Source organism: Saccoglossus kowalevskii, chromosome 9 (genome assembly GCF_978046115.1).
Source record: "Saccoglossus kowalevskii chromosome 9, keSacKowa6.1, whole genome shotgun sequence".
Lineage (NCBI taxonomy): Eukaryota > Metazoa > Hemichordata > Enteropneusta > Harrimaniidae > Saccoglossus > Saccoglossus kowalevskii.
In genome coordinates this window covers 35,759,055-35,781,964 of record NC_140649.1, presented here as the reverse complement: position 1 = coordinate 35,781,964, position 22,910 = coordinate 35,759,055, and the positions used below count along the sequence as shown (strand labels likewise).

The window sequence follows — 22,910 nt, the reverse complement described above, 5'->3', positions numbered from 1 at the left end:
AGAATCTATGCAATGTTCCACTCGATATACACCCAGATTCCACTAACACCTAGATACAATGCTAGTAATATCTCCTGGTGTAGTCTAGAATCTATGCAATGTTCCACTCGATATACACCCAGATTCCACTAACACCTAGATACAATGCTAGTAATATCTCCTGGTGTAGTGTGGAATCTATGCAATGTTCCACTCGATATACACCCAGATTCCACTGACACCTAGATACAATGCTAGTAATATCTCTTGGTGTAGTCTAGAATCTATGCAATGTTCCACTCGATATACATCCAGATTCCACTAACACCTAGATACAATGCTAGTAATATCTCCTGGTGTAGTGTGGAATCTATGCAATGTTCCACTCGATATACACCCAGATTCCACTGACACCTAGATACAATGCTAGTAATATCTCTTGGTGTAGTCTAGAATCTATGCAATGTTCCACTCGATATACATCCAGATTCCACTAACACCTAGATACAATGCTAGTAATATCGCCTGGTGTTGTGTGGAATCTATGCAATGTTCCACTCGATATACACCCAGATTCCACTGACACCTAGATACAATGCTAGTAATATCTCTTGGTGTAGTCTTGAATCTATGCAATGTTCCACTCGATATACATCCAGATTCCACTAACACCTAGATACAATGCTAGTAATATCTCCTGGTGTAGTGTGGAATCTATGCAATGTTCCACTCGATATACACCCAGATTCCACTGACACCTAGATACAATGCTAGTAATATCTCTTGGTGTAGTCTTGAATATATGTAATGTTCCACTCGATATACATCCAGATTCCACTAACACCTAGATACAATGCTAGTAATATCTCCTGGTGTAGTGTGGAATCTATGCAATGTTCCACTCGATATACACCCAGATTCCACTAACACCTAGATACAATGCTAGTAATATCTCCTGGTGTTGACTAGAATCCATGCAATGTTCCACTCGATATACACCCAGATTCCACTGACACCTAGATACAATGCTAGTAATATCTCCTGGTGTAGTGTGGAATCTATGCAATGTTCCACTCGATATACACCCAGATTCCACTGACACCTAGATACAATGCTAGTAATATCTCTTGGTGTAGTCTTGAATATATGTAATGTTCCACTCGATATACATCCAGATTCCACTAACACCTAGATACAATGCTAGTAATATCTCCTGGTGTAGTGTGGAATCTATGCAATGTTCCACTCGATATACACCCAGATTCCACTAACACCTAGATACAATGCTAGTAATATCTCCTGGTGTAGACTAGAATCTATGCAATGTTCCACTCGATATACACCCAGATTCCACTAACACCTAGATACAATGCTAGTAATATCTCCTGGTGTAGTCTAGAATCTATGCAATGTTCCACTCGATATACACCCAGATTCCACTAACACCTAGATACAATGCTAGTAATATCTCCTGGTGTAGTGTGGAATCTATGCAATGTTCCACTCGATATACACCCAGATTCCACTGACACCTAGATACAATGCTAGTAATATCTCTTGGTGTAGTCTAGAATCTATGCAATGTTCCACTCGATATACATCCAGATTCCACTAACACCTAGATACAATGCTAGTAATATCTCCTGGTGTAGTGTGGAATCTATGCAATGTTCCACTCGATATACACCCAGATTCCACTGACACCTAGATACAATGCTAGTAATATCTCTTGGTGTAGTCTAGAATCTATGCAATGTTCCACTCGATATACATCCAGATTCCACTAACACCTAGATACAATGCTAGTAATATCGCCTGGTGTTGTGTGGAATCTATGCAATGTTCCACTCGATATACACCCAGATTCCACTGACACCTAGATACAATGCTAGTAATATCTCTTGGTGTAGTCTTGAATCTATGCAATGTTCCACTCGATATACATCCAGATTCCACTAACACCTAGATACAATGCTAGTAATATCTCCTGGTGTAGTGTGGAATCTATGCAATGTTCCACTCGATATACACCCAGATTCCACTGACACCTAGATACAATGCTAGTAATATCTCTTGGTGTAGTCTTGAATATATGTAATGTTCCACTCGATATACATCCAGATTCCACTAACACCTAGATACAATGCTAGTAATATCTCCTGGTGTAGTGTGGAATCTATGCAATGTTCCACTCGATATACACCCAGATTCCACTAACACCTAGATACAATGCTAGTAATATCTCCTGGTGTTGACTAGAATCCATGCAATGTTCCACTCGATATACACCCAGATTCCACTGACACCTAGATACAATGCTAGTAATATCTCCTGGTGTAGTGTGGAATCTATGCAATGTTCCACTCGATATACACCCAGATTCCACTAACATCTAGATACAATGCTAGTAATATCTCGTGGTGTAGTGTGGAATCTATGCAATGTTCCACTCGATATACATCCAGATTCCACTAACACCTAGATACAATGCTAGTAATATCTCCTGGTGTAGTGTGGAATCTATGCAATGTTCCACTCGATATACACCCAGATTCCACGGACACCTAGATACAATGCTAGTAATATCTCTTGGTGTAGTCTTGAATCTATGCAATGTTCCACTCGATATACATCCAGATTCCACTAACACGTAGATACAATGCTAGTAATATCTCCTGGTGTAGTCTAGAATCTATGCAATGTTCCACTCGATATACACCCAGATTCCACTGACACCTAGATACAATGCTAGTAATATCTCTTGGTGTAGTCTTGAATCAATGCAATGTTCCACTCGATATACACCCAGATTCCACTAACACCTAGATACAATGCTAGTAATATCTCTTGGTGTAGTCTTGAATCTATGCAATGTTCCACTCGATATACATCCAGATTCCACTAACACATAGATACAATGCTAGTAATATCTCCTGGTGTAGTGTGGAATCTATGCAATGTTCCACTCGATATACACCCAGATTCCACTGACACCTAGATACAATGCTAGTAATATCTCTTGGTGTAGTCTAGAATCTATGCAATGTTCCACTCGATATACATCCAGATTCCACTAACACCTAGATACAATGCTAGTAATATCTCCTGGTGTAGTCTAGAATCTATGCAATGTTCCACTCGATATACACCCAGATTCCACTGACACCTAGATACAATGCTAGTAATATCTCTTGGTGTAGTCTTGAATCAATGCAATGTTCCACTCGACATACATCCAGATTCCACTAACACCTAGATACAATGCTAGTAATATCTCCTGGTGTAGTGTGGAATCTATGCAATGTTCCACTCGATATACACCCAGATTCCACTGACACCTAGATACAATGCTAGTAATATCTCTTGGTGTAGTCTAGAATCTATGCAATGTTCCACTCGATATACACCCAGATTCCACTAACACCTAGATACAATGCTAGTAATATCTCCTGGTGTAGTGTGGAATCTATGCAATGTTCCACTCAATATACATCCAGATTCCACAAAAACACCTAGATACAATGCTAGTAATATCGCCTGGTGTAGTGTGGAATCTATGCAATGTTCCACTCGATATACACCCAGATTCCACTGACACCTAGATACAATGCTAGTAATATCTCTTGGTGTAGTCTTGAATCTATGCAATGTTCCACTCGATATACATCCAGATTCCACTAACACCTAGATACAATGCTAGTAATATCTCCTGGTGTAGTGTGGAATCTATGCAATGTTCCACTCGATATACACCCAGATTCCACTGACACCTAGATACAATGCTAGTAATATCTCTTGGTGTAGTCTTGAATCTATGTAATGTTCCACTCGATATACATCCAGATTCCACTAACACCTAGATACAATGCTAGTAATATCTCCTGGTGTAGTGTGGAATCTATGCAATGTTCCACTCGATATACACCCAGATTCCACTAACACCTAGATACAATGCTAGTAATATCTCCTGGTGTTGACTAGAATCCATGCAATGTTCCACTCGATATACATCCAGATTCCACTAACACCTAGATACAATGCTAGTAATATCTCCTGGTGTAGTGTGGAATCTATGCAATGTTCCACTCGATATACACCCAGATTCCATGGACACCTAGATACAATGCTAGTAATATCTCCTGGTGTAGTGTGGAATCTATGCAATGTTCCACTCGATATACACCCAGATTCCACTAACACCTAGATATTATGCTAGTAATATCTCCTGGTGTAGACTAGAATCTATGCAATGTTCCACTCGATATACATCCAGATTCCACTAACACCAAGATACAATGCTAGTAATATCTCCTGTTGTAGTGTGGAATCTATGCAATGTTCCACTCGATATACACCCAGATTCCACTGACACCTAGATACAATGCTAGTAATATCTCTTGGTGTAGTCTTGAATCTATGCAATGTTCCACTCGATATACATCCAGATTCCACTAACACCTAGATACAATGCTAGTAATATCTCCTGGTGTAGTGTGGAATCTATGCAATGTTCCACTCGATATACACCCAGATTCAACTAACACCTAGATACAATGCTAGTAATATCTCCTGGTGTTGACTAGAATCCATGCAATGTTCCACTCGATATACACCCAGATTCCACTGACACCTAGATACAATGCTAGTAATATCTCCTGGTGTAGACTAGAATCTATGCAATGTTCCACTTGATATACACTCAGATTCCACTAATACCTAGATACAATACTAGTAATATCCCCTGGTGTAGACTAGAATCCATGCAATGTTCCACTCAATATACACCCAGATTCCACTGACACCTAGATACAATGCTAGTAATATCTCCTGGTGTAGACGAGAATCTATGCAATGTTCCACTCGATATACACCCAGATTCCACTAACACCTAGATACAATGCTAGTAATATCTCCAGGTGTAGTGTAGAATCTATGCAATGTTCCACTCGATATACACCCAGATTCCACTAACACCTAGATACAATGCTAGTAATATCTCCTGGTGTAGACTAGAATCTATGCAATGTTCCACTCGATATACACCCAGATTCCACTAACACCTAGATACAATGCTAGTAATATCTCCTGGTGTAGTCTAGAATCTATGCAATGTTCCACTCGATATACACCCAGATTCCACTAACACCTAGATACAATGCTAGTAATATCTCCTGGTGTAGTCTAGAATCTATGCAATGTTCCACTCGATATACACCCAGATTCCACTGACACCTAGATACAATGCTAGTAATATCTCTTGGTGTAGTCTTGAATCTATGTAATGTTCCACTCGATATACATCCAGATTCCACTAATACCTAGATACAATGCTAGTAATATCGCCTGGTGTTGTGTGGAATCTATGCAATGTTCCACTCGATATACACCCAGATTTCACTAACACCTAGATACAATGCTAATAATATCTCCTGGTGTAGACTAGAATCTATGCAATGTTCCACTCGATATACACCCAGATTCCACTAACACCTAGATACAATGCTAGTAATATCTCCTGGTGTTGTGTGGAATCTATGCAATGTTCCACTCGATATACACCCAGATTCCACTAACAAATAGATACAATGCTAGTAATATCTTCTGGTGTAGTCTAGAATCTATGCAATGTTCCACTCGATATACACCCAGATTCCACTAACACCTAGATACAATGCTAGTAATATCTCCTGGTGTAGTGTGGAATCTATGCAATGTTCCACTCGATATACACCCAGATTCCACTAACACCTAGATACAATGCTAGTAATATCCCCTGGTGTAGACTAGAGTCCATGCAATGTTGCACTCGATATACATCCAGATTCCACTAACACGTAGATACAATGCTAGTAATATCTCCTGGTGTAGTGTGGAATCTATGCAATGTTCCACTCGATATACACCCAGATTCCACTGACACCTAGATACAATGCTAGTAATATCTTTTGGTGTAGTCTTGAATCAATGCAATGTTCCACTCGATATACATCCAGATTCCACTAACACCTAGATGCAATGCTAGTAATATCTCCTGGTGTAGTGTGGAATCTATGCAATGTTCCACTTGATATACACCCAGATTCCACTGACACCTAGATACAATGCTAGTAATATCTCTTGGTGTAGTCTTGAATCTATGCAATGTTCCACTCGATATACATCCAGATTCCACTAACACGTAGATACAATGCTAGTAATATCTCCTGGTGTAGTCAAGAATCTATGCAATGTTCCACTCGATATACACCCAGATTCCACTGACACCTAGATACAATGCTAGTAATATCTCCTGGTGTAGTGTGGAATCTATGCAATGTTCCACTCGATATACACCCAGATTCCACTAACACCTAGATACAATGCTAGTAATATCTCCTGGTGTAGACTAGAATCCATGCAATGTTCCACTCGATATACACCCAGATTCCACTAATACCTAGATACAATACTAGTAATATCCCCTGGTGTAGACTAGAATCCATGCAATGTTCCACTCGATATACACCCAGATTCCACTAACACCTAGATACAATGCTAGTAATATCTCCTGGTGTAGACTAGAATCTATGCAATGTTCCACTCGATATACACCCAGATTTCACTAACACCTAGATACAATGCTAGTAATATCTCCTGGTGTAGTCTAGAATCTATGCAATGTTCCACTCGATATACACCCAGATTCCACTGACACCTAGATACAATGCTAGTAATATCTCTTGGTGTAGTCTTGAATCTATGTAATGTTCCACTCAATATACATCCAGATTCCACTAATACCTAGATACAATGCTAGTAATATCTCCTGGTGTAGTGTGGAATCTATGCAATGTTCCACTCGATATACACCCAGATTCCACTAACACCTAGATACAATGCTAGTAATATCTCCTGGTGTAGTCTAGAATCTATGCAATGTTCCACTCGATATACACCCAGATTCCACTAACACCTAGATACAATGCTAGTAATATCTCTTGGTGTAGTCTTGAATCTATGCAATGTTCCACTCGATATACATCCAGATTCCACTAACACCTAGATACAATGCTAGTAATATCTCCTGGTGTAGTGTGGAATCTATGCAATGTTCCACTCGATATACACCCAGATTCCACTGACACCTAGATACAATGCTAGTAATATCTCTCAGTGTTCTCCACAATCCAAATTAGCTGGTGGGCGGCCTGATTAGCATAAATTTGCATATCAATTTGCATATCATTTACATACAGCATTCTCGCATTTATGACATGAACTGCAATACACACTAAGTTATTTACTATTCTCTTTTTAATTTAATTTTAATAATTGGAACATGTTACAATTTTTTGAAGTACAAACAGATTGGTCACTATCAATATTTACGAAATGCAAAAAGTTTGAAATCGGTGATTTATGCGTTCGCAAATTATTCTGCGTTCATGAAATGCAATTCGAGTAACCAAGAGCAAGTACAAAACATAATTGAGTTATAATGTAGAAAATATACGAGATGATTTGCCCACGAAGCCAAAACAGACAATTTGTCAAAACAAAATCCATAACATTTTTATTTGTGGCATCAGTACTCACCCGTGCCGACGGACGGTAAGATGCATTTACGCATGTACGGCCACGATACGTTGCGTTTTCACACATTGTTTTGGAATTCAAGAAAAAAATGCTAGCAATCGGCAAAATAAAAGAATCTGATATGTTCTCGAAAGATTAGACATAAAAAAATAGATAAATTGAAAAAAGTATGTGGAAAAGATAACTAAAATATTATTCAATTACAAATACTCGCGGTAAACTAATCCAGCAGCCATGTTTGATGTTTATTACCGCTTTCCGAATTCAGTACACGAACACCCAGAATGCGCTGTTCCCCTATGCAACTTAGATACTAAATCGTTACAGCGTCAACAGCGATGGGTAGCAGACGGTCGTTGAATGAGGTAGGCCAAAAGGTCATCAGTTTGCCTTCTCCATGCTGTTTTCACAATGAAAATCGAGCGAACGTTGTAAATACGGCTAGAATTTAAATTTTTGTTCGAGTTTACATGCAATCTGCTAATATATTTGTTTATTTTCTGTGCACATACATTTCGTTCGTATTTACTTCTTTCTTTCGTGATCGGAAGACGATTATTAAAAATACAGCTGTAAATTGAAACCACTGTAGTTGCGTATCGTGAGCAGTAAGTGGCAACAATGTCGGGCGACAATGAATTCAAGCGATTGACACATTGCCATGAATACACTTGATAACTGCTTGCAGACTTCCAATGGACATTGTTTATGTTTGGACTGTTGAAACAATAGCAAAATAAAGGGTTGGGCAACTACTCTTTTGTTTAGGCTTGGGAAGAACAATGCAAGCTTTTTACAAATAATTTCAGCTGGATGTACGTTGGTGTGCGGGTGTTGAGAGTTACTGGGCGGCCGTAAAACTTGATGGGCGGGCCGCCCGCCTAAAACCCTTTGTGGAGAACACTGATCTCTTGGTGTAGTCTTGAATCTATGCAATGTTCCACTCGATATACATCCAGATTCCACTAACACCTAGATACAATGCTAGTAATATCTCCTGGTGTAGTGTGGAATCTATGCAATGTTCCACTCGATATACACCCAGATTCCACTAACACCTAGATACAATGCTAGTAATATCTCTTGGTGTAGTCTAGAATCTATGCAATGTTCCACTCGATATACATCCAGATTCCACTAACATGTAGATACAATGCTAGTAATATCTCCTGGTGTAGTCTAGAATCTATGCAATGTTCCACTCGATATACACCCAGATTCCACTGACACCTAGATACAATGCTAGTAATATCTCTTGGTGTAGTCTTGAATCAATGCAATGTTCCACTCGATATACATCCAGATTCCACTATCACCTAGATGCAATGCTAGTAATATCTCCTGGTGTAGTGTGGAATCTATGCAATGTTCCACTCGATATACACCCAGATTCCACTGACACCTAGATACAATGCTAGTAATATCTCTTGGTGTAGTCTTGAATCTATGCAATGTTCCACTCGATATACATCCAGATTCCACTAACACGTAGATACAATGCTAGTAATATCTCCTGGTGTAGTCTAGAATCTATGCAATGTTCCACTCGATATACACCCAGATTCCACTGACACCTAGATACAATGCTAGTAATATCTCCTGGTGTAGTGTGGAATCTATGCAATGTTCCACTCGATATACACCCAGATTCCACTAACACCTAGATACAATGCTAGTAATATCTCCTGGTGTAGACTAGAATCTATGCAATGTTCCACTCGATATACATCCAGATTCCACTAACACCAAGATACAATGCTAGTAATATCTCCTGGTGTAGTGTGGAATCTATGCAATGTTCCACTCGATATACACCCAGATTCCACTGACACCTAGATACAATGCTAGTAATATCTCTTGGTGTAGTCTTGAATCTATGCAATGTTCCACTCGATATACATCCAGATTCCACTAACACCTAGATACAATGCTAGTAATATCTCCTGGTGTAGTGTGGAATCTATGCAATGCTCCACTCGATATACACCCAGATTCCACTAACACCTAGATACAATGCTAGTAATATCTCCTGGTGTTGACTAGAATCCATGCAATGTTCCACTCGATATACACCCAGATTCCACTGACACCTAGATACAATGCTAGTAATATCTCCTGGTGTAGACTAGAATCTATGCAATGTTCCACTTGATATACACCCAGATTCCACTAATACCTAGATACAATACTAGTAATATCCCCTGGTGTAGACTAGAATCCATGCAATGTTCCACTCAATATACACCCAGATTCCACTGACACCTAGATACAATGCTAGTAATATCTCCTGGTGTAGACAAGAATCTATGCAATGTTCCACTCGACATACACCCAGATTCCACTAACACCTAGATACAATGCTAGTAATATCTCCTGGTGTAGTGTAGAATCTATGCAATGTTCCACTCGATATACACCCAGATTCCACTAACACCTAGATACAATGCTAGTAATATCTCCTGGTGTAGACTAGAATCTATGCAATGTTCCACTCGATATACACCCAGATTCCACTAACACCTAGTAGATACAATGCTAGTAATATCTCCTGGTGTAGTGTGGAATCTATGCAATGTTCCACTCGATATACATCCAGATTCCACTGACACCTAGATACAATGCTAGTAATATCTCCTGGTGTAGTGTGGAATCTATGCAATGTTCCACTCGATATACACCCAGATTCCACTAACACCTAGATACAATGCTAGTAATATCTCCTGGTGTAGTCTAGAATCTATGCAATGTTCCACTCGATATACATCCAGATTCCACTAACACCTAGATACAATGCTAATAATATCTCCTGGTGTAGTCTAGAATCTATGCAATGTTCCACTCGATATACACCCAGATTCCACTAACACCTAGATACAATGCTAGTAATATCTCCTGGTGTAGTGTGGAATCTATGCAATGTTCCACTCGATATACACCCAGATTCCACTAACACCTAGATACAATGCTAGTAATATCTCTTGGTGTAGTCTTGAATCTATGCAATGTTCCACTCGATATACATCCAGATTCCACTGACACCTAGATACAATGCTAGTAATATCCCCTGGTGTAGACTAGAGTCCATGCAATGTTGCACTCGATATACATCCAGATTCCACTAACACCTAGATACAATGCTAGTAATATCTCCTGGTGTAGACTAGAATCCATGCAATGTTCCACTCGATATACACCCAGATTCCACTAATACCTAGATACAATACTAGTAATATCCCCTGGTGTAGACTAGAATCCATGCAATGTTCCACTCGATATACACCCAGATTCCACTAACACCTAGATACAATGCTAGTAATATCTCCTGGTGTAGACTAGAATCTATGCAATGTTCCACTCGATATACACCCAGATTTCACTAACACCTAGATACAATGCTAGTAGTATCTCCTGGTGTAGTCTAGAATCTATGCAATGTTCCACTCGATATACACCAAGATTCCACTAACACCTAGATACAATGCTAGTAATATCTCCTGGTGTAGTGTGGAATCTATGTAATGTTCCACTCGATATACACCCAGATTCCACTAACACCTAGATACAATGCTAGTAATATCTCCTGGTGTAGTGTGGAATCTATGCAATGTTCCACTCGATATACACCCAGATTCCACTGACACCTAGATACAATGCTAGTAATATCTCTTGGTGCAGTCTTGAATCTATGCAATGTTCCACTCGATATACATCCAGATTCCACTAACACCTAGATACAATGCTAGTAATATCTCCTGGTGTAGTGTGGAATCTATGCAATGTTCCACTCGATATACACCCAGATTCCACTAACACCTAGATACAATGCTAGTAATATCTCCTGGTGTAGTGTGGAATCTATGCAATGTTCCACTCGATATACACCCAGATTCCACTAACACCTAGATACAATGCTAGTAATATCTCCTGGTGTAGTGTGGAATCTATGCAATGTTCCACTCGATATACACCCAGATTCCACTAACACCTAGATACAATGCTAGTAATATCTCCTGGTGTAATCTAGAATGCAATGTTCCACTCGATATACACCCAGATTCCACTGACACCTAGATACAATGCTAGTAATATCTCTTGGTGTAGTCTTGAATCTATGCAATGTTCCACTCGATATACATCCAGATTCCACTAACACCTAGATACAATGCTAGTAATATCTCCTGGTGTAGTCTAGAATCTATGCAATGTTCCACTCGATATACACCCAGATTCCACTAACACCTACATACAATGCTAGTAATATCTCCTGGTGTAGACTAGAATCTATGCAATGTTCCACTCGATATACATCCAGATTCCACTAACACCTAGATACAATGCTAGTAATATCTCCTGGTGTAGTGTGGAATCTATGCAATGTTCCACTCGATATACACCCAGATTCCACTGACACCTAGATACAATGCTAGTAATATCTCCTGGTGTAGTCTAGAATCTATGCAATGTTCCACTCGATATACACCCAGATTCCACTGACACCTATATACAATGCTAGTAATATCCCCTCGCACATTCAATGACCGGAACTGTCACCTGGCACAAAATCATTTAAAATCAAAGAAAGCTTAGAAAGAACTCCCGTGTGCTGAGAGTATTGGAGACACATTAAAAATTAATTCAAAATTACTTGAACTTGAGATGTTGATGGAAACGCAGAAAATTAACTATGCAAATAAGGTAACGAACAGATTTAAGTGTAAAACTAATGAGGTCTGCACAATGTACCAAGTTTCATTGAAATGTGATTAGAACCAAAAAATATTAATTATTATGCTAATTAGAGAATTAATATGAACAGATTTTAACCCAAAATTAATCAGGCTGTCTATTGTCCTAGACCATTTATGTACCAAGTTTTATGACCAATACTTGAGATATACAGTATTAATTAATTATGTTAATTAGGTGATTAAGAAGCATAAATATTTACCAAAAACTAATATGGTGTATAGTCCTAGGTTCATTGAAATGTGACAGGTACTCTTGAAAAGTTTCGTTGAAATCCAATGAGTGGTTTTTAGACATCAGTGCAACAGCCATAGAACAGCAAAAAATTAACTAATTATGCAAATTAGGTAATTAATATGCACAAATATTTACCCAAAACTAATTAGGTCTCTGCACAGTCCTCAAGTAACTATGTACCAAGTTTCATTGAAACGCGATCATTATTACTCGAAATATCAAAACCTGAAAATTAATTAATTATGCAAATTAGGTAATTAATATGTACTGATATTAACTTAAAAACTATCAGGTCTGTGCAGTGTCATATGACATCTATGTACCAAGTTTTATTGAAATGTTATGATTAGTACTTGAGATATCAGTGGAAAAGCCAAAAATTGATTAATCATTATGTAAATTAGGTAATTAATAATATTAACAGATTTTTACCCAAAACTAATCAAATCTGCGCGTTAGTTCAGAGCATCCATGTGCCAAGTTTCATTGAAATCCAATGAGTGGTTCTTCAAAAATCAGTGGAACAGTCATAGAACAGCTTAAAATCAGTTAATTATCATGCAAATTAGATAATTAATATTCATAGATTTTTACCCAAAACTAATCAAACCTGCATATTGGTTCAGAACATCCATGTGCCAAGTTTCATCAAAATCCAATGAGTGGTTCTTCAAATATCAGTGGACCAGTCATGGAACAGCTTGAAATCAGTTAATTATCATTCAAATTAGGTAATTAATATTCATAGATTTTTACCAAAACCTAATCAGCTCTGCGCATTATCCCAGAGCATCTATGTACCAAGTTTCACCAAAATTTGATTAGTGGTTCTTGAGATAACGGTGGAACAAAAAAAGTGACATACATACATACATACATACATACATACATACATACATACATACATACATACATACATACATACATTTCTAATTTTTATTCGCAGGTATAAAAAAGATATTTACATTTCTGTTATTACATAACTAAAAAAGATAAAAATATAGGTTTACATGAAAACCAAGATATCAAATTCGAATAAATACGACGAGTAAGTATTGTTCAGGTAGGTAGTAAAGATACTATTTAAGTATTAATCGTTATAAATAATACAGCTCTCATTGTTATTAACAAATACGATGATGATAATGTTCATAAGGGTGTTATTTCAAATAATCCGCGTAGACGAGTATATCTTCTGCAATGGATGCCAGCGCATTGTTGTTACACCACCGATACTTGAACTGGTCAACGGTATGGTTGAGATAGTGGTAGTTGTACTCTGTGTTAATTCTCCATTTTAGTCTCGCCTTAAAGGCTTGAGTGACGTCCGTTTTCGGTAGTCCTTTCATTTTCTTTACCCGTGTCACGTGGATAGCTGCTTTCAATGAGACGAGTATGTAGCATAGTAATCTATGGTTCTGTGTTATGCTCTTGCCTCTAGTGGCGCCTAGTAGATACTGTGATAGTGGTATTCTTTCTCCGTCAAATAGATTTTGTATGATGCTGTTGAACAATTTGAAGAGTGGTTCAAGTCTTGTACACTCTACAAAAATATGGACGAGATCGTCTTTATCCTGGCAAAATGGACAGTTATCTGTTTGTTGTAAACCAGACTTAACCAGAAAACCTCCAGTAGGGTATGCCCCATGAAGAAGTCGCCACTGTAAATCTCCATCTTTTTTCGTTAGCGGTGCAATGTAGCAATCTTGAAATATTGGTTTGTCGGGGTCAAGAGATAACAGATCACACCAAAGTGTGCCTGGGTGGGTGGGATCTTTTATCAGTTTTCGGGTATAGATTAGAAATTTATAAATTGTGCCCTTTTCTAATTTATACAGTGGACAGTTTATTAATATGTCATTATCGTCATCTCTATAGATTAATTCAAGAGAATATGTGGTAGTCGTGACATTCGTATTTGGCGCATTGTTAGTTTTTTGTAATATTTCTTTAAATTGAGCTGGGATTGCTTTGTGTATTACATTCAATGCGATATTAAGAACACGTTTGGAGTACATATTAATATGAGGATGGAGCAGTTCAGCTGAGCGCCATTCATTACCATCGATGAGATCACCAATTTTTGTGAAGCCGGCCTCGATAAAGTGTGTGAGATTCAATGGCGTTTTATGTAGATGGTGTAGGATTAGTTTATTGTGAAACAACGGTTCTTGACATAGATTATGCATATTAGATGGCGTATCTTTACGAATATATGTGACTGACCGCCAGGTTTTTAGTAAGTTACGATAGAAATCAGGCATATTATACGAATGTTGTGGGAATTCAGTAATAAACAATTGTTTGTCATATTTCAGGTGTTGGAACTTTCTAAGAAAGAAGTCAGTAAACATGAAACAAGGGTGACCTGGACTGAAGTAAAGATATCGCTGTATAAATTGCAGACGGTATGAAGTAATGCGCGTTGGTAGATGCGTCAGTCCTTGTCCACCCTCATTTATTGGTAAGTAGACAACTTCTGCATTTACCCAGTGTTTACCTTGCCAAAAAAAGTCAAGGAGCTTTCGTTGGACAGACTCAACAATATGTGTGGGCGGGGACAGACATATCAACCCATGAAGCAATTTGGATACTACAAGGTTATTAATTACAATAGCACGCCCTCTATAGGACATGACAGGTGCATATTTGCTCCACTGACCTAGCTTTACCTCAACTTTTTCTAAGATACCGGACCAGTTTTTATCCACGAACGTGGGATTATTTCCGATATAGATACCAAGGATTTTCAACCCGTTATTGTTCCAACCTATATTAAGTGGTTTGTCAGTTCTAGTTTTCCATGCACCAACCCATAAGCCCTGCGATTTACCATAGTTGATGCGCGAGTTGCTAGCTTTCTCGTAAATTGAAAGCCACTCCTGCAGTTTGGCAAAATCGGAGTTTTCGGTGATGAAAAAACTGATATCATCAGCATATGCAGTTTGGTTTACTTTTTGTTCAGGCATGTTATCAATTATGATACCGCGAATGCCGCTTTGGGTACGAATTTTGTGCAGGAGCGGCTCGATAGCAATACTGTACAATTGTCCTGACAGTGAACATCCCTGTCGGATACCACGCATAAACTGCACGGGACTGGTCAAAGAGTCATTTATGCGAACAAGACTTTGTGTGTCGGTGTATAAAAGTCGTATATACTTAATCAGCTCTGGGCCAAACCCAAATGCTTTTAAGGTTTCTAAAAGGTATCCGTGGTGCACCCGATCAAAAGCTTTTTCTTGATCGAGGGATACAATACCCAATGTTATATTTAGTTCATTACCATATGTAACGACGTCTCTGACGAGGTGTATATTGTCGTATATCTGTCGACCAGGAATGGAATAACTTTGATCAGAATGAATAATATCACCTAAGACGGTTTTTAAACGGAGGGATAGTGCCTTTGTTAAGATCTTATAATCAGCGCACATCAAGCTCACTGGTCGCCAATTTTTTAAAAGATTGGTGTTCCCTTTCTTTGGTAGAAGCGTTATGACCGCTCGCCTACAAGAAATAGGAAGCTGATTAACCTCGATCGAAGCTTCAAATACCTGGTGAAGATCAGTGCCCAAAATGGGCCAAAAGTGTTTGTAATATTCAACGGGCAGACCATCTATTCCCGGAGTTTTGTTGCTAGAGATTAATTTCATTGCATTTGTCAGTTCCTCGTGAGTGATAGGTGCGTCACAATTTTCACGCTTGATACTGTTCAGTTGGGGTAGATCCGCCAAGATTACATTTTGGCACTCTGGTGAGACATTGTCTGGAGAGAAAAGATCGCTGTAGAAGTCCCATGCTAGTTTTCGCATTCCACTTTGTAGTTCAGTAACTTCGCCGTTCGGTTGTTTTAGCTGCGACATCATTTTCCTATTTCCTTTGTATTTTTCAAGATCAAAGAAAAACGATGTTGGGGCGTCGTTTTCATTTAACATTTTATAGCGTGATCTAATAGCGGCTCCTTTAGATTCTGTCATCATTAATTTTTCAAGAAGTGACTTTGTTTCGTCCAGCTTGTTGCTAAGTGCAGGATTGTTAGCTATTTCCTGTTCAATAGATTTAATTTCATCATTTAATTTGATTTTATTCTGTTTGTATGTATTTGCAAGTCTAGCAGAGTATTGTTTAGTCAGCTGTTGAATTTTAAGTTTACCAATGTCCCACCATACAGATAGAGACTCAAAGCGAGCTTTTTCTCGACGCCATTTTAACCAGTACTCATTTATTATATTACAGTATTCTTGATCCTGGAGGAGGCTGAGATTGAGATGCCATACAGGATTCCGAGTACTCGTGTGATTAAAAGATACAAGTATTTTAACAGGGCAGTGATCAGACATATTACAGTGTGGTTGAATTGATGATGATTTGACTCTTGATACAATAGATTTCGAGATATAAAATGTATCAATCCGCGATTTACTCTCATGCCTTGACCACGTGAATTGTTTAGCGGTAGCATGAAGAGTACGCCATGCGTCTGCGAGCTTGAAACGACGGATAATGTGTTGCAAAGATGTTGAAGAGTGAGCATGTGGTTCAGAGCTGTCAGCTCTGTCTACATTAGCATTGAGAGTACAGTTAAAGTCCCCTCCCATTATAATGGGGTCATTATTCAATCTATTAATGAGACTTTTTACGTGTTGAAAAAATTCTACACGTTCTGGGCCATTGGTGGGTGCATAAACATTTATTAAATGAACCGGGAGACCGTTGATATCAACATGAACATGCAATAGTCGTCCTGTGATCACATTGTCAACATTTAAAATAGTGAAATTTCTGTTTGGGTTTAATAATATTGCCACCCCAGCTGAGTGTGTGTTTTCGTGACTAAAAATAATCGGTCCTCTCCAGACAACTTGCCAAGTAGATTCATCGGATTGGATGGTGTGTGTTTCTTGTAGAAAATAAAATGAACTAGGATGATTAATTTTGAGAAACTCGAAAAGTTGGTATCGTTTAAATGCGTCACGACATCCATGGACGTTCCATGTCAGCGCAGATACATCAGCCATGTACGAAACAGAGAACAAGACCAGGAAAAACCAATTCAATATCTTGTACACTTGTTACACACTCAGGCATAACATAGAATAGTTGAAACCCAACTATGAGAACCAGTTTCAAGTTTGATTTTAAAATATTAAACAATGCCTGATATAGGAAAAACACAGATAACGACGTTGTTGTCATGGTGACAATAGCTTGTACACTTGTTACACATTCAGGTGTAACATGGAATGGTTGAAACCCAACTATGAGAACCAGTTTCAAGTTTGATTTTAAAATATTAAAAGATACGTTATATAGACATAGCCCAGATAACGACGTTGTTGCCATGGTGAACATGGTTTGTACACTTGTTACACATTCAGGTGTAACATGGAATAGTTGAAACCCAACTATGAGAACCAGTTTCAAGTTTGATTTTAAAATATTAAACAGTGCCTGATATAGGAAAAACACAGATAACGACGTTGTTGTCATGGTGACAATAGCTTGTACACTTGTTACACATTCAGGTGTAACATGGAATAGTTGAAACCCAACTATGAGAACCAGTTTCAAGTTTGATTTTAAAATATTAAAAAATACGTTATATAGACACAGCCCAGATAACGACGTTGTTGCCATGGTGAACATGGTTTGTACACTTGTTACACACTCAGGTGTAACATAGAATAGTTGAAACCCAACTATGAGAACCAGTTTCAATTTTGATTTTAAAATATTAAAAGATGCGTGAGATAGACACAGCCCAGATAACGACGTTGTTGCCATGGTGAACATGGTTTGTACACTTGTTACACACTCGGGTGTAACATAGGAGAGTTGAAATTCAACTATGAGAACCAGTTTCAATTTTGATTTTAAAATATTAAACGATGCGTGATATAGACACAGCCCAGATAACGACGTTGCTGTCATGGTGACAATAGCTTGTACACTCGTTACACACTCAGGTGTAACATAGAATAGTTGAAAGTCAGCTGTGAAACCAAAAACTGTGTATATAGTATTAAGCAATGAGCAATGTAAAAAATTGCCACAGAGTACAAACATTGCTGCTACGGTGATAGTTGACACACCAGTTACAATCTTTGATGTAACATAAAAGAGTTGAACATCAACTCCGGAATTAATTTCCAGGCATGGTTTTACATTATTAAACCATGAACAGAGTAGACAATACCCGAAGAGCTCGGACGTTGTTGCTATGGTGAACATAGCTGGCAAAATTATCATACAAATAACGGAGGATAGTTGAATATCGACTGCAAGAGCAATCTGCATGTTTGATTTTATAATATCAACGACTGAGCAGTACAAATTATACCCAAGAAGCATTGTTGCCATAGTGACCATACCTGAAAGACTAGTAGCAGAGCAGAGTTTCATTTCAACTGTGAAAACACTCCCCAAAATCGATTTGATGATTGTGACAAATAAGGATATTAAATAGCACAATGTAGGCAAGAAGACAGATGTTAAAATCTGACAAGCAATGACTATGAAGAACATATATCCAGTTATTGGAACAATAAATAATATAATAAAACTAAGACTCATATATGGATGAATATGAGAACAACAAATAGACCATTGATACGTCACAAGTGGAGAATCCATTATTATAGTTGATACAATTACTGTTTATCTCTTTTTGACCTTCTACTACAGGTAGTAGAAATACCACGCTTTTTATCGAGGATTTCATTGCTCCGTTTGTTTTCAACTGGTGTTCTTGTGATCCCAATATTTTTAGCGATTCTGCAGGATAGTCGTTGGATGCGGACCTTTTCCTTGGAAGGCAGGTCATTGTTTTTGCGGAAATCAGTTAGCGATCTTATTAGTAAGCGGAGGTCAGGACAAAACTGGCTTGCTTGTTCCATAAGATGTTTTGAGTTGTAGGACTCGTCTAGAAATTTCTGCAAAGAGTCATGTGGAAGTAGAGAAACTTCTAAATCAGCTGCACTCTCCTCCTGGAGAAATTGGGACACATCTGACACGTCAGAAGCGACAGACTCCACATCGTCCATGTCGTGAAAGGGAAAGGATGATGAGGTCTGCTTCCTGTCAAAGACATCAATGGGCGTTGCAGTGACAGCAGCGTAAGAGAGAGGAGAAGCGGAGAGGGTTTGTACCTCTGCCGCACCAGTGGTAGTTGTTGAGCCGTTTGGTTCAGATTCAGTTGAGCGAGTGGTTGTGTCAATTGTTTCAGTGGAATGCGGGTCTGTTTGAATGAGTGACGGTGTGGGTGTATTGTCATTGACACACTCATTTTGAGAGGCATCATTTGCATTAGAAAGGACTGAACGCGTGGCAGATTGTTTGTTTTGAGCTGGTTCAGATGACGTTGTGTCGATCGCTTCGTTCATATTTGTGTCTTTATTTATATTAACGTTTTGTATGGTATCGATTGTGTTGTTTTCACTATCTGTAACATTATCGATTTGCATATCATTTGGGGGAGTGCTATCGTCATGGTTTGGGTTTTGATTTACGTTATTATCGTTTTGAATACCAGTTTGTGGGTTTGTATTGTTAGTGACTGCGGGTGTAGGTACAGGTGTTATAGTCTGAATACAGTTACGTTGAGTGTGGCCTTTTTTGTGGCATTTATAACAAATAATTTCGTCCGTTGACAAATAAATACGATAAGTACGCTCCTCAAAAACGATATTAAGAACACCTTCTAGTTTATCCTGATCGCACAGCATGTATACTTGTCTGCGAAAACTTTTAACATGTCTCAAATTGGGACTTTTGCAGCCTAGTGGGATTGTATTTATTTTGCTCACTACTTTACCATACCGTAAAAGTTGTTCTTGTAGTAGGTAATCGGGTATAAACGGGGGTACACCAGATAGCACGACTTTCGTTGCGGGTTTCACGAGTGGTTGTACAGTAATAAATGTGTGCTCAATTCCACACCCAGATGCACACACAGATTCGGCAGACTCAAGTGAATTAAAGAAAACAATTACGCTGCCATTAGCACGAGAAGCTGCAACAATTTTTTCCGGACCACAAAGCTGTGAGAAAGCCTCAACATATTTTTCAATTTTAACGCCATCCAGTGACATGCATTTAACTCCATGTTTTCGTGTCAACCCGGCAAAGGGGTTGACACGTGTACTCGTCATGGAGGCGGCCATCTTGGCAGGCCTCTTGACGAGTAACACAAACAGAGAAAACTAAAACAACTGAGAACAAGGCAGATTTTTGCCAAAACAACCAAGAGAAGCACCAACCAAAAACGGGAAGGTTACAAAAAAGGTGCAGTGAAATAAAGTGTAATAACTGACCTATAAAAGGATGAAAAATCGATTTACCAGGAGAGCGACGTGAAGGCGTGTGTATGCTCATTTACATACATACATACATACATACATACATACAGACATACAGACATACAGACATACAGACATACAGACAGGGTAACTGCAAAGACTCCCTTTTGTGCTTCGCACATGGGAGTCAACAAAAAGCAAGTAAAATTTGCTTGTTTACTCAAACAAGAGATAAACCTGCTGTACCTTTGTATAGTAGGAAAAGAGTAGAATCTTGCTGCCCTCTTCTCTGAAACGATGTAACAGCTTCTCAAGAATCTGCAACCAACAACAGAATACTGAGCTGGAAATTGAAACTAAATTGCATTCTGTGAAGACATTTCAGTTATTTATCAGTATTTTGTAATGTTTTATGTGACATTAAGGGTTGACCAATTAGAAAATTGGGGATGAGAAAAAACACAGAGAAAATTTGTTTTAAAATATCCAACAGCATATATGGCAGACAAAAAAAAAGTTACATTTACGGTAAATAAAATACCAGTACATTTGACAGAGAAAAACAATGTACTTTCAAAATAGATGAAGAAAAAATAATTTGTACAGTTGTTTTCAATCTTCCTCTAAAGTTTTAATGATCAATTCCTTTACTACGATTTTCAATGGTTTTCAGCACATCTAAAGATCATTTCGTCTGAATCAGACATATTTTTTCCAATACCACTTGTGGTAACTTCAACAATACTTCAAAAAATGAAAAAAAACATAAAACATTTACCTTCATCTTTCCACAATACATAGTGTTAGTTAAAGTAGTGAATGCAGCACTTTGTGTTAGATGTACAAATTGTGGATATTTTTTAAATGCTCTCTCGCAAATCTTCTTGGCTATCTTGACTTGATTTGCACTCTGGTCTTCATGAGGTATCAACAATGCGACATGATTGGCTACTTTGGTTAAGAACGCTTTGTAGGTAAAAGTCAAACTTTTTATTTCAACCCCATCAGCATTAGTCTGAAATAAATAGAATTTTCTCACGTTATCTATATTTTGTTTGTAAACTATAAATTAAACTATCAGAACTTGATCAAAATTCAAGACAAACTATTAATATATTTTTTGAAAATGTATATTTCACAATTATCATGAATTTGTGAGTGAGGTAAATCAAAATATTTAGTAGCATTTGAGATCCTAGAGACTGTTCATCAACATTTTATTTGGATCCCGTTTGCTGGTTTCCAGGACCCAATGCAAATGGCAAGAAAGATGCAGGTAACTAGTAATCGCCATATTGTTTCATTGGGCCGGATTTCTGGCCCTGGATTCACCCGACTATAAATTAACATAATTTTAAATCATTATAATTTTTGTTCTCCATAAACAAGTCTGAAATACTGTCCATTCAGTCTGCCTGCTGAGACTTCATATTTGAGAAGTTTCTAACATTTCTGGCTATTTGTGTGCAAAGTGATAACAAAAAAACAAAACAAAAGTTTTATATTTGCGGTACTTTTGAGCGTAGAAAGAAACCCTAGCCTGACAAGTTGGCGTAGGTGGCGCACTGGACTGCTGCGATCGGTGGGGATCGCAGCAGTCCAGGGCGCCACCTACACCAACTTGTCAGGCTAAAGGAAACCCCTGCTCTATTTCTAGAATAATGATGTGTGTAAGCCATGACAGCAAGTAAACAGGGAAATAAAATGGAAATACAATAAAGAATGGGAACATGAAGGACCAATCAGAATGCCAGATGCAGCTTCTATTAGAGCATCTACACATATGAGAAATGGTAAATTTTTGGTTCTCAATTGTTCAAAAAGAGTGGGTGCGGCTTCTAATACAGATTTTACGGTAGTTACAAGCCTCTTGTGGCATGACATTTGATGAGGTAGGAACGAGAAAATGGGATCCTGAGGATTGCCCTTTATCAACATTCATTGGATCCTGAATACTGCCCTCTATAAAACCATGAAAATTGATGGCAAATAAATTCAAAGATTTAAACAATTGTCAATAAAAATGTGATAACATTCTACAAATTATTTAACACAGAGACAGATGAATATTTG

General features: G+C 38.1%; 1 protein-coding gene across 1 annotated transcript in view; it reads right to left on the bottom strand.

Moving 5' to 3' along the window:
- LOC102809133 (DNA excision repair protein ERCC-6-like 2) overlaps positions 1–22,910 on the bottom strand; it is a 54,521-nt gene that overhangs the window by 19,827 nt on the left and 11,784 nt on the right. The window contains exons 16-17 of the mRNA XM_085504082.1: positions 21,616–21,852; positions 21,084–21,155 (exon numbers count right to left, since the gene is read on the bottom strand). Of these exons, the coding sequence (XP_085360208.1) occupies positions 21,084–21,155; positions 21,616–21,852 (309 nt within the window). The remainder of the gene's footprint in view (positions 1–21,083; positions 21,156–21,615; positions 21,853–22,910) is intronic.